The following is a 14,272-nucleotide window of genomic DNA, read 5'->3' on the forward strand; positions in this document are numbered from 1 at the left end:
TTACTGTATAAGGGTTTGCATTCTTTTTCCTTAAACAGCCATTTTGCAGACCTTAACCATACCTGTTATGTAGCCAGTCCACAGAACTTAAAGCTCAAGAATAAAACAAACATAACCCACTGTACACCGTCCTAGTCATGTTTTGGATAAATATAATGACAGATAATGGTGAACCGTGGGTGTGATTAAAGCAAACACAATAGATGGCAAACATTACCTGTATGGAGTAGACAAGAAGGGAGAAAGCGATGACAATTGTACTGCCCAAAGCTATCATCACTGATTGTGTGTCATGGAATGAAGCCACACAGCCTACCATGTATGAGAGACTTAACGTTACGATACTCTGTGGAGATAAACAGAGAAACAGTGCTGTGAGAATTGAGAAAGTAAAGCTGTGATCATATGAAAAGCCACCTTTACAAATCCTGCTTCACTGCATATAATAATTACAACTATATATATATATATATATATATATATATATATATATATATATATATATATATATGTATTTATACACACACACACACACACACACACACATATACACACATATAAAGCCTTCCTTTTGTCACATGTAATTTCTTTTATTCTAGACAAGTTGAGTATGGTGCTGACTACTGAAATGGAAACATACTTGAGTTTTACAAGCTGCAAGATTTGTTTTGATAAGTGAGATTTGTGTTTTCTTTTTTTTTTTCTTTTGTCTTCTCATTCTGTGGAGGAATATAAAGGATTCTAAAGTGGGCTGTTTATTGGCATATGAATGGCTGTTGCATTTTTCAGACAGCTCCATTATTTTGCAGTAGCTAGTCATCAAATACTTGCACACTAACCCCCAATCATATATCATGTGTTGCATGTGACTTTGGTTACTCCCTTAAACTCTGGCTTATAACATCCATATGTAATCCAGAGAATGTCACAGAACTCTGGTATAACATGGCACATGCAGAAACATAGAGGATCATCAAATGGGTATGCGGCCTTCTAAAGGTGCATTTTCACTACCTTGATACTTTGAGGACATTGCTGAGCTCCACTATCACAGCCTGCAAGCTGGTCAGAGCATTTGTGATGTTACATAATATTTTACTGAGGAAACAAGTGGGGCAACCTATGACATGGTTTTGATATAATCAGCCCCACAAACCACAGACAGAGAAATCTTAGTGACAGCCTCTGCAGAGGATGTGTCAGAAAACACCCCCTAGGTGACAATGAGCATAATACATAGTAGTGCAGGTGAAGCAGCAACATGTTGTCCAGAACTATGGGCTACTGCAAGCACACAGTGTAAGAAACATAATAAATGTAGTGTTAATGACAGGTTAAGGTGGCCAGTGCATAATTGGGTCACACTGTGCACGAGATGCTACCAAATAAATTACATAAACTACAAATTAGGATGATGTAATTAGTTAATTATCATCTTTATATGCAGATGTGCTGAGGGACAAAATAAAGCATTCCTTTCAGCATAAACTGGGTCAGTAAAATCATGTAATAAGGTGGAGTCAGGGGTCTCATGGTGCAGAAAAGTAGTCTTTGGCAGGGGGTCACATCCTTATGTGAAAAGGATGGGTACCACTATGAGACCATGACCTACCACTAGTTTTGACTGACAAGACTTGAGCCCTCCTGTATCAGTGATGGTGCTCTGTTGCTTGACCCTGACTTGGATGGAGCCTGCTGGTTGGGGTTCCAACAAATGGAGGCTGGACATCAGTCACCAAAGATAAGGGAGGGCAGACTATCGTAAATCTTCTGACTCTGGCATGGATTGTACATCCTGCAAAGGCTCCTGTATCCAGCCACTCCAAGTACATTCCCCTCCCCTTGACCACAGGAACACTGCCAGTATGGGTAGTCATGGTGGAGCTTGAAACCCTCCACACAGATGTTGTGTATGCCATCACAGACCTCATAATATCAATCATTAAATAGTCACAACTCCATGACAGTGTGGACTTTCTGATAGTGCTGGCCACCATCCACCTGAATGCTATGTAGCAGCAGATTGTGTCTGAATGACACCTGCCAATTGCTTCTTAGTACCACATGCATGTTAGGGGCCAGCTATGATATGTGATAGCATGGAATACCTATACAAGGCTGCTGTGTGATGGGTATACCCACAGCATCAGTGTCAGTGGCACAAAAGGTAGTACACTTGCCTTTGGCGCAGAAGGATATGGGTTCTTTTCTACCACCAGGTAGATCTACATTGATTGCTGACATTGCAGTGCAGTATAGAGGGGGTACTAAACTTCTAAGTTGCCCTTTGGATGAGACATTAACAGAGGTCCAATCTAACTGAGTTGGTGGCAGTTTAGGTGGATGTAAAAGATCCCATGGAAAAGTAGTTTCTTTTTATTTGTATACATATATACAATTCATATTTTTTTGCATATTTACACATTTTAACATCAATCATTACACTGATATTTTTATTTTAAGTATTTCCCCCCACTCTTTAACCCACAACCTAAACCATATTTTGGCCAGCATTTTTGTCAAAGTCCATTTTCCATTGTATTTGATTTCATTAAGTCTTTCATTCCATATGACCCACGTTACATAAAATATTATTCTGTCCATTTTCTTTGCTTCAACCAGGGATCTAGTCCCATAAATCCCGTACTCTATCACATCCATATTTAACATTTCAAAATTTAAATAAGTTTTAATCAAATCATGTTTACATACTTCTTTCCACAGTTTTTGAATGCTCTCACATTTAACAAAAGTATGCCCAGTAGTTTCCAGTTCTTTACATATATTACATGTTCTATCCTATTTTCTCTTATATGGCATATTTGCCCCCCACTGGTAATTTTCCTGTGGACAGCCTCCACAAAAAATCATTCAATTCTTTAATTTTTTAATAATTTCTGTATCTCCTCATTATTGCTTTCTTCTTCTCTATTTCTAACTCTTTCCAGGAATCCACCAAATAAAAGGATCCCATAATGTTAACATGCCGTTCTTTTTTATTCTTTTCAATCACATTATTTTTTAATTTCCACAATTTTGCTGTAAAATTCTTTCACTTCATTAAAAACATGTTTACTTCTTTTTTTCATTTCCATTTCTTCCCAGATTTCTATATATGTACAATGCATTATTGTTTCTATCAAGTCTTTATTAATTTTCATTATTCCTTTTAAGATTTTATACTTTAATCCGATTGTGCATGCAACCTCTTTATCAACCCCAAACCCCCCCCCCCCCCCGTTCAGCTTTCATATACAAAATTCCCCTCTTAACAGGGTTCATTCTTGCCCCCAAATAAATGGAAAAAATATCTGCAGAATTTCTTTTTCATGTTTCATTGGCATCATGTAAACATTTGCTATATAAGTTATTTTACAAATTATTATGGTGTAATGTGCTTTCTTGTATGAAAACCTGTATGTCTTCTAGAATGTAATCATGTCTTTGATTTCCTTAATATTTTTTTCTGTTGTTCATGTCTGTATCCTGTACTTCTAAACACTATTCCTAAAATATCTATATTCTTCTCATTATATTCCACACCTCCTATAATACCTTCATGCCCAAATCCTTTACTTTTCTCTTTATTTATTCTTAAACCACTTTCCTTCAACCATGTACTTAATTTTATATTACTTTTTTCCATCAAGGCTTTATTTTTTGCTATTACTACAATATTATCATTGTAAGTATACATTATTGATATCCATATTTCCTCCATCATTCTATATCCTCCCTTACTTGACATTTTATTAATTTCCATTACTGCTGTGTTCAAGATTATACTGCTTGCAGGACATCCTTGTTTTATACCACGCTCTGTTTTCAAATTATCCCCAATCTAACTGTTTGATTTCAGACTCACAGAATTCTTTTCATATATTGATTTAATTACTTGTAATATTTTTTTCACTTATGTTACATGCTTGTAAAATATCCCATAATGCTTTATACTGAATATTATCATATGCCTTACTAATATCCTGTATCATGATTTTTGTTTCCACTGTTTTTATTAATATCATCAATTACTTCCCTTATTATCTCCAATAGGTATTGACTCCCCTTTCCTTTTCTCCCAAACAAATTCTGATTAAGTAGGCTTTCTATTTTACATTGTAATATTTTAGTTACTATTCTCATGAAAATGTTATAGTCTGTGTTTTTCAGTGTAATTGGTCTCACTTTTTTATTTCATGTTTATCTCTTTTCTTTAATATAAATTTAATCACACCTGTACAAATTTCTTTATACTCAATAAATTTCTCTAGTGACTCATTCATTACTTCTATAAACACTATTTTTTGCAGTCATACATTTCTGTATACATACTATATTCAATTCAGTCCAGATCTGTACCTGAATTAATGTCAATATATTTCAAGATCTCATACAACTCATTTAAGTTTGTTTTTTCTCTAAATATTCATTATCTTCCTTGTTTAAATTTTCCCCATTGTAAATTTGTTCTATATTAACCATAACAATGGGGTTCTATTATTAAATGCTCAACTTCTCTGTCTTTTTTTCTCCCTATTTACTGTCCCTGCTATGAATAAACAACAATACCACATTTAAAATATTTTAAATTGACTGTTTCTCTCCACTAGATCAATACCTTACTGTACTGTGGTGGTTTCACTTTCAAAAAACTTGACCCACCCTGAAAAAGCTTGCTGGAGTCTCCAATTCAGTGATGTCATCAAGGCCACTGAATACAGGTAGTTTTCTGGCTATTTCCCTCCCCAAACTGACATCACCACTACTGTCTTAAAAACCCACCCATGCTGTGATGTCACAGCTCCTTGGTCCTTCCTCTATCCATACAGAAAGTAAAGGCTAGAACAAGGAAACCATATGAAAGTCAAGTCTCCTGCTGTGAGCTGTCAATCATAGCAGGGAACAGCTCAAATTACCCTTAGCACTTTGACAGCTAGGGAAGTTAGGTGTGAAGGGGGATGTGAGATGAGTCAAAGTAGTTCAATTCAGGCTTCACAAAAGACTGCCATTTAGCCATTCTAAAAAATAAGCAACAGTAAAAAGCACTTTGAAAGTTGATGTGAAGTTGTTAAATCTCGCCGTTTATTCTCACTGATGGGTTCGGAGCCGATCCTCGGTTCTGACACAGCTGATAGCAAAGCTCAGGGTTTGCCAGTAGCTCGAGACCAAGCCCCTTATCCCACAATGCACTGCTGGAATTACCCCAGATCTAGTTTGCTGCGGCAAGAGAGATCTCGTTGATAGTCAGCTCGGACCATTTTTTGCTAAATCGCAAGTTTAAAAAAATTCTTTCTACTTCTTGTTGATAGATTATTCTTTATTTAGTGTGTGTGTGTGTGTGTTTCTCATTAAAATAATATAGCTTTAAGTAGGTTAGATTGTATACTGTGTTGGCTTAGTTTTCTTAGTGTTGGGCCTCTTCTTAGCCCTATTTAATTTTAACAATTTTATTCTTGTTATTAGTATTGTGGGCCTAGTTAGCCCTGTATTTAACCTCTACAGGTTAATTTTGTGGTGTGTCTGTTTATAACATGTCAGATGAGAGAGAAAAGTCTCACCCCAAATCGGGGTTTAAGAAATGTCCAGATTGTGGACAGAAAATGTCCGTCACTGACGGGCATGTCCAATGTGTTTACTGTCTGGGGATAAACACCTCCAAGACTCTTGCAGTATTTGCCACTCTTTTTCCTCTAGGGTTCTCTTAGAGGAAGAAGGAGAAAACTCATTGATAGGGGGTTGCTGCAGCATACTTTCTCTGAGGCGTTGGGTAGCCAGGAAGGTGCCAGCACTTCTTCAAAATCTTCAGATTCTAAACTTACCAAGAAGGCAAAAAGATCAGAGGGTACAGGGTCATCGGTTCCACAGTCCTCGGAACCGAGTGTCCCTTTAGTTCAGAGTCAGCTCCCAGTCTCGGAGCCGGTCTCTGAGGTTCCCTCATCTCCTCTTCTCCAGTCAGCACCTTCCGTGCATTCCTCGAAGTCTTCGGTCAGCCTCTCTGATATGGATATGAATCAGCTAGTGCAGAAGCTTCTTTGGGCACCAGGACTTGCTAAATTTTTGTCGGGCCCAACCATTTCGTCGAAGCCAAAGACCATTGAACCAGACTTGACTACTCCTCCTCCGAGCCGTACTGGACTCTCGGAGCCGAAGGAGCCCGAACTGATAGTTGTCGAACCTATGGAACCGAGAAGACCCGCACCGGTTTTATCGGTTCCATCTACTCGGACATCCTCGGCGCCGACCGAGGTCGCTAGGAGCTGACACTCTCCTGTCGAGTCCGGGGAGGATAGTCAGACGGATTTGTTGGTGCCGACTCTTCCTCTTGGGGCTTCGGCTCGGATGAGCTCGGCTCCTACCTCGGGCTCGGAGCCCATGGTTTCGGTGCGTGAAGATTGGACAGTCCCTCCGGATCTGTCTACCCCTTCTCGTCGGAGCCATGGTGCTTTTGATGCCACGAGGAGAGTACTGTCTCCTAAGACATTGTCGGCATCATTTCGGGCTTCCTTCTCCCCTCAAGCTCTTGTGTCTGCTTCTACAGCTACCGGTCCCCCTAAGCGTAGAGACCCTGAGCCTCAAGTAGCCCCACAGGGTGTCCCCTGCTCTTCCGAAACATCCCCAGATCTCCCCACTGAGGAGATACCCAGGAAGAGACTGTGCAAGAGGAGGCACTTAGACTCCCCACAGGAGTCTTTGACATCTGACACTGACTTGGATGAGTCAGAAGGGTCCCCTCGACCCCCCTCTGAGATTATCTCCTTTGCGGAGATATTATTAGAGATCCTGAGTCAGAGGGGTGATTGACAGTCCAAAACCCCTACTGAGGACGAGTCAGTGCTGTTGAAGGCTTTTGGGTCTCAACCTTCCACGTCTTGGGTGTCTCCGCCTTACGACGAGTTCATGGAGCTGATCTCTCATAAGGCATGGGAGTCACCGGAGGCCATGGAACCTGTCCCTCGGAAGCCAAATAAGTTCATCTTTGCCCCAGTGGACAAAGCCTTTTTGACCAAAGGAGTGCCTGTTGATGCCATGGTGGTAGCTGCAGCCACCAAAAAGGAAGTGTCTGAAACATCCGCATCTATCCATCCTCCTAATAGAGATTCTATGATCATGGATAGATATGGGAAACACATGTTTATTTCAGTGACTTTTTCTCTGCAATTGCTAACTATTTAACCCATTTCACGAGACTGCAAAGAGATCTCCTGAAAGAGCTAGGAGATACTCTCCAGGGTATGGTAGCTGCAGGGGTTGCTGACAAAGTCAACACACAGCTCGCTATCCTAAACTCGGTTGTGAACTCGTCCATGCGTCTCATAACTTATGCAGCTGATGGTTCGAGTAGAGCCGCTAGTTCAGGCATTGCTCTGTGGAGACAAGCCTGGATGTATCTCTCTTCCTTTGTGGAGCCCTTTAAGTCTACCTTTATCAACACCCCATTTGATGGCTTATCACTGTTTGGGCCTAAAGTAAAAGAAACTTTAACCAGGTGTGAGCAGGAAGGCAAGACCCTATCTGCCATTGGAGTCTGTTTTTCTACCCCTACTCGGCCCTATCCCAAGGGCCCTAAGGGTGGGAAAATGTGGTTCCGAAAAGCACAGAGAGCCTTTCAGGACACACGTGGAGAAATCCCCTCTAGAGGCAGAGGAGGGGGTTATAATGGAAGACGCCACCTGCGCGGCAGAGGGAGTCCGCAGCAACAGGGTGACAGAGGCCAGTTCTCTGGTCAGCCCTGCCAGCACTCCTGAAATGAGGCCCGGTTGTCCAGCTCTGGAGGCAGTCGGGGGTCACTTATCTTTGTACCCAGAAGCCTGGCTAAACCTAACGTCGGATACATGAGTACAAAGCATCATTTCCAGAGGATATTTCATACTGTTCTCTTCCCCTCCCACCCCTGTAAACAGAATCCCAGATGTTCCCTAGTCTCAGGGAACAAGCAATCGTAGAGGTCCAAAAATTGCTAGAAAAAAGAGTCATCCAACCAGTCCCAGCAGACCAAGTTGGATTCGGAACTTACTCAAGATTCTTTTTGGTACCAAAGAAAATAGGGGACTGGAGACCTATCTTGGACTTCAGCAGACTCAACCAATTCGTAAGGAAAGAGAAGTTCGGAATGGTCACGCTTCAGTCCATTCTTCCCTTCCTAGGGAAAGGTGATTGGATGTGCTCCATACATCTCAAGGACATGTACTATCACATAAAGATGAACAGACACTCCAGGGATCACCTGCGTTTCCAGCTGGGAGCCAATCATTACCAGTTTTGAGCCCTGCCCTTTGGTCTCACTACAGCCCCCAGAGTGTTCACCAAATAAACAAAACATGCTGGAGGGATAGGTTCCTGACTCAAAGACTCCCCAGACTCTGGAATAGATTGCCCATACATGTCAAGCAGAGTGCCTCTTTGGCCCTTTTCAAAAGGAACCTTGACGATTGGATGGGAGAAAGGAAATTCACCCCGGGGATCACGTCAGTCGCCCTGCTAGACAAGGGGTCCAGGGAAGTAAATAGTGTGGGAAGAAATAGCCAGGGAATTGTTATGGCTAGGCTTGTATAGGCCCTAGAGCTGATAGCCTAGTACCAACCTATGAACCTAAATGCATGGCAGTGGTCACGGCTCACCTGAGGCATCTAGGATTCCAGGTGTTTCCATACCTAGACGATTGGCTCCTCACCGCTACCACCAGGCATTAATTGACTCAGGCAACACAATATACTCTGACACTCTGCCATCAATTAGGCATTACAATCAACTTCAAAAAATCTGCCTTATTGCCATCGCAGCATACCATTTTTATAGGAGCAGAGATAGATACCTCAACCACCACTCTACGTCTTCCAATTGAAAGAATCTCACTTCTTCACCAACACGTCAACTCACTGGTGTCAAAGAACAAAGCTACAGTAGCAGAGGTCTTGAAGGTGCTAGGTTTGATGGTGGCAGCAGTCCTGGCTGTACCACTCGCAAGGATGCATATGCGAATCCTTCAATGGCTCCTCTTCGCTCAGTGGTCTTACCAAACGCTACCGATGCACCACATGATTCTCATCACAGATTCTTGCAAGAGAGACCTTCGGTGGTCTAAATAAGTGGTTGACGTCTCTTCATGTCACAATCGGAAGACCCTTTGTTCTCCCCCCCTAGTAGCCACTGTGACCATGGACATTTCTCTGATAGGGCAGGACTCTCTTTCTCTAGGGACAATTGCAATTCAGATGGACAACATGTCAGTGGTCTGGTACTTGAACAAACAAGGCGGAACCGAGAAGCCCTCAGGGTATGGCAATTGGCTGTGTCGTCCCATTGTTTTCTGATAGCAACGCACATCCCGGGGAAATCCAACGTGATAGCAGACAAGCTGAGCAGGGCAATACTGTTGCCTCATGAGTGGTCTCTCAACCAATGAGTTGCGGATTTGATTTACCGTAAATGGGGCCAGCCTTGCTGCGACCTCTTTGCCAGTCACATCAATACCAAATGCAGAAGCTACTTTGCCCTAATACCACCTCCAGGACATTCCCAGAGAGATACACTTGTACACGATTGACCTCCGGGTCTCCTATATGCATTCCCACCTATTCCATTGATACCCAAGGTTTTATAGAAAGCAAAATCGCTGGAAAGGACAGTTATCCTCATAGCCCCCTACTGGCCTCGACAGATTTGATTCCCCTTTCTTCACCATCATCTGCTGGAGGATCCATGGATCCTGGACCCAGTTCCGGACCTTCTGACACACCTGTTAGGGGACCTCCATCCTTCACTGCAGTCCCTAAAGCTGACTGCTTGGCTAATCCATTTCCCCTAATTGCCAGGCTTCATTCACTCTCAGATGATACAAGACAAATCCTTTTGTCTTCTCACAAGCCATCCACCAGGAAACTATACTGCAGTAAGTGGAACAGGTTCTCAATTTGGGCCAATATACAGAAAATCAACCCTTTCCTAGCTCCTCTATCATCCATTTTAGAATTTTTGACAAAGATTTTTAAGGAAGGAGCAGCAGCTGCCACAGTTCGAGTCCAGTTAGCCGCCATATCAAATTTCCACCTTGGATTTGATGGGTTGAACGTTATGGGCCATAAGTTATCTAAGGCTTTTCTTTAAGGAGCTTTTCACATGAGACCTCCTGTCAAAATCCCTTATTCTCCATGGAATTTGAATTTTATACTGTTTCAAATAATCCCCCCCCCCCCTTCAAACCAGCATCTTCTTGTAATCTCATATTTGTCCTGGAAGACTATATTTCTAGTAGCCATTAGTTCTGCCCGCAGAGTGTCAGAACTTCAAGCATTATCTATCAGACCTCCTTACATGATCTTCCATGCTGATAGAGTATCTCTCAGAACAAACCCCTCCTTTTTGCCTAAAGTCTGTTCTGAATCCAATATCAATCAAGTCATTGAGTTGCCAGTCTTTTTTCCCAACCACTCTAAAATTGGAATACATGCTGCACAAACTTGATGTACACAGACAGCTCAGATTTTATCTTGATAGAACTAAGGATATTAGAAAATCAAGATCAACTTTTTGTATCCTTTTCTGAGGCCAGAAAAGGTAATCCAGTGGTTATCAGATTGTATATCCTTTGTTTATGCGAATGCAAACATGCCATTGACACACAAACCTAAAGCTCATTCTACCAGAGCTGTTTCTACGTCTTCTGCCTTTCAAGCTAAATTGCCCCTTGACAATATTTGTGCTGCAGCCACTTGGCCTAAACCTCATACCTTTATCACACATTACAAAGTAGATAAGGCTTCCAGGGACAGGTCTTCCTTTGGTTCCATGGTACTGAAAAACGTACTTCCATGAGCCACCCAAGATTGAGGGTGCTAGGGATGCTACCCATCAGTGAGAATAAATGGCGAGATTTAACAACTTCACATAAAGAAGTTATGTACTCACCATAACATTCCATGTGAGTTGTTTATCTCACCTTTATTCTCACGTCCCTCCCTCCTTCCCCCACCTGGCTGACAGTTAACTTAGAGGCTAGTACCATCCTAGTTATTCAATTCTTCTTCTTCTTCCCCTTTGGGAAGTCCTTCCTTGTAGAAAAAGAAAAAAATAAAAGGGTATATATACTCACAGCAAACAAGATCTGAGGTAATTCCAGCAGTGCATTGTGGGATAAGGGGCTTGGTCTCGAGCTACTGGCAAACCTTGAGCTTTGCTATCGGCTGTGTCAGAGCCAAGAATCGGCTCCGAACCCATCAGTGAGAATAAAGGCGAGATAAAAAACTCACATGGAACGTTATGGTGAGTACATAGCTTCTTTTTCTGTGGCATTTGCACTGTTTGTGTTTTAAGTAGTCATTGAACGGCATGAAGTGTTACTTAAAACTAACTAAATGAAAGACAGCAGTGTATGCATGTAAAATCAATGCAGTGACAGGAGCTTTAGGAAGAAAGAAACCAGCATGATGCAATTTTTTACAGACAAGCACTGCATTATGGGATACCTAGAGGCAGACTAAACAATCAGAATTACTTCAAGATGCCAGAGCCCATGTGGTCAGACTCAGAAATTATGTATAAAAATATTTAAAAACCTGTAAATAGTCCCAGAGTGGTGTTAAAATGTAGGAAACACCAAACCATGATGAAATAAACATGTTTTTGAGTCTGTGGGTATGGTTCTTCTTTAACTTCTTTTTACCAAATAAATCTAATACATATTATTTAATTATATCATATATTTCTTCTTGTTTTTTAACTTGTTTCCCTTCTTTACTTTTAATTCTCTCATTATCTTTCCTTCTTTTAGTATCTTACATAAGTATGGTGCTGCTACTTTTTTTCTTGTAAACAATATTTTGCTTATATAATAATTGGTTAACCTTATCCTGATTTCTTCTATATATTTTTTTTCTTTTTCATAAAATGATTTTTCCTTCTGTATTAAATCTTTAAATATTTCTGAATTCATATTTTATATTATATTTTTCTTACTTTTTCTATGCATTCTAAAAATACTTTTTGTATTTCTTTTTAAATTGAATCCACCAAATTGTTCAATTTTTATAAAAAAAATCTCTCATACCAATATGTTGTTGCCATAATTCTATAATGTGTTTTCTTTCTTCTGATTCTAATTGTTTTTCATTTATTCTTTTTATACCTTTTTTATTTTAATATACTCCCCATTTTCATGAATTCTTATCCAAATCACCACATGATCAGAAAACCCAGTAATTTTGACTCATTTTGTGCAATTTTTAGACCTTCTGATATCACAAAAATAATCAATTTCAGTCTTAATTTCATTTCTTTTATTAGTCCAGGGTTTATTTTCCCATATTTTTAATTTTCCACTTTTCTTAATTTCAGCAATCATTTTAACATCAGAACTATTCTTTTTATTCCTCAAATTACAATTAAAATCCATTGTCATTATTATATCCATGTTAACACAGACATCATTAAGTATACTTTAAAACATTGTTTTTCTTTTTTTTATTACATATGCATATAAAACTATTTGTCTCTAGATATATTTTCTATCTTATATCCACTACTGTTATTTGGCCCAGTTCTACTATTGTGCTGTCTAATATTTTTATATTTTTGGTATAATATACACATACCTAAGCATGTTTATTTGTCTGTGTCCCAAATAGCAGTACCATTCCAAAGTTTTATTTTCTGTTTGCACCCTTTCTTCTTCTGTTAATATTCTAATGTCTTTTAACACTATTAATTGAACATCTACTGCAGCACACCATTGTAAAATATTAATTCTTCTTTTAACATTATTCATGCTGTTCACATTCAAAGCTAATATTTTCAGCTTTATAGAACAGTAATTAAAATAATTTTCTTATTCCTTACCGTTCTTACCTTATTTTTTTTCCCTAACTCTTTCCTATTGATTTTTTCTTGTCTTGTATTATCTGCCACTCAGATTCATCTCCACTTGTTGCCTCTGTCTCTCTTTCTTTTTCCTTCTCTGTCTTTCCCCTTAAATTTAAATACAATTTCTGTTTTTTTCTTGTTGTGTTGTGTGCTCTTGTACAACATTTTCTAATTTTTTTCTTGTATAATTTCATCTTCATTTCTGTTTTCATGTTCATTTTCATTTTCTTGTATTTCTACCTCACATTCTAACCATGAATGTCCTACATTGCCACATTTCTTACATTTTACTTCACATTTCTTTGCATTATGGCCAGTCTGACCACATAAATAACATCTTTTTTGTCACACTAATTAATTAAATGATCACTTTTTCCACAAAAATAACAAGTTTTTGGTTGTCCTCTGTACCTTACAAAATCTGTATTACCATGCACATTAATAAGGGTTCCTATTACGTTATCAAAAGATAATGTAATCGAACGCTCAGAACATCAAAATGGCCACATTTTGAAGATCGCATTTTGAGATCGCAATACAGTGAAGATTGGGATATTTGCCCTTTCCTCACTGTAGTGCGATCTCGAAGTTGGAATATACATTTAGCGGGGGACCCACAATAAAAGTTTTGATATGCGGCCGTTTCGAAGTTATGAGCTTTCGATTACATTATCTTTCGATAACGTAATATGACCCCCATTAATAATACTAGGTATGTGTATTACACTGTCATTTTCCATTTTCAAAATTATGCCACATTCTCAAACCCCAGTCTATAATCCTCTTTCATCATAGATGATATTAGTAGTGTCCAACACGTCTTTACATATTGTTAGCAAATATTAACTCAGTTCATTTGCTTCCACTTCAGTTATAAACTGAGCCAGAATTCCTTTTTTATGTTTGCTTGAAAAGGCTTGCACCACATATTCTGACCATGGAAAGTCTGCTTTCTTTTTTTCATAGGTCCCCAAAAAGTTTTCCATAGCCTGACCAATTTCGAAAAACAAGTCACAAAAAGTTACTTTGCTAATTAAAATGAAAGCTCTTACCTCTTCAACTTTTACTTCCAAAGATGCAATAACATTGTCCCATGCCTCTTATCTGTCCAGGCCGTTTTCTTTTTTACTGCTTACCCAAACAACATTTTTTCTTTATTTTGTTAATCTCTTGTGTTCTCCTAAGTTTTTTTTCCACATAGAACTTTTTTTCTGGAACGTTCTCTAGCTCCTTTTCCTCCCTCATCTATTTTTTCCGTAATATCAGTCTAGGATACAGCAGCTCCACTTACCAGCTCACTCTGGCTAATTAGCTCTTCCAGGTACTCATCCCACAACCCTCCTAACAGGAGGGTTGAAATAAGACATTTTTTCTGCTGATTCTGCTACTTCAAACAGGTTTTTCTGGAAAAATTCTT

General features: G+C 39.5%; 1 protein-coding gene across 1 annotated transcript in view; it reads right to left on the reverse strand.

The window, feature by feature from the left end:
• LOC122791065 (protein lifeguard 1-like) overlaps nucleotides 1-14,272 on the reverse strand; it is a 247,227-nt gene that overhangs the window by 20,413 nt on the left and 212,542 nt on the right. The window contains exon 7 of the mRNA XM_044058840.1: nucleotides 218-346. Coding sequence (XP_043914775.1) covers nucleotides 218-346 — 129 coding nt within the window. The remainder of the gene's footprint in view (nucleotides 1-217; nucleotides 347-14,272) is intronic.

This window comes from Protopterus annectens, chromosome 16.part0 (assembly GCF_019279795.1).
Source record: "Protopterus annectens isolate FY-2018-M chromosome 16.part0, PAN1.0, whole genome shotgun sequence".
Classification (NCBI taxonomy): domain Eukaryota; kingdom Metazoa; phylum Chordata; order Ceratodontiformes; family Protopteridae; genus Protopterus; species Protopterus annectens.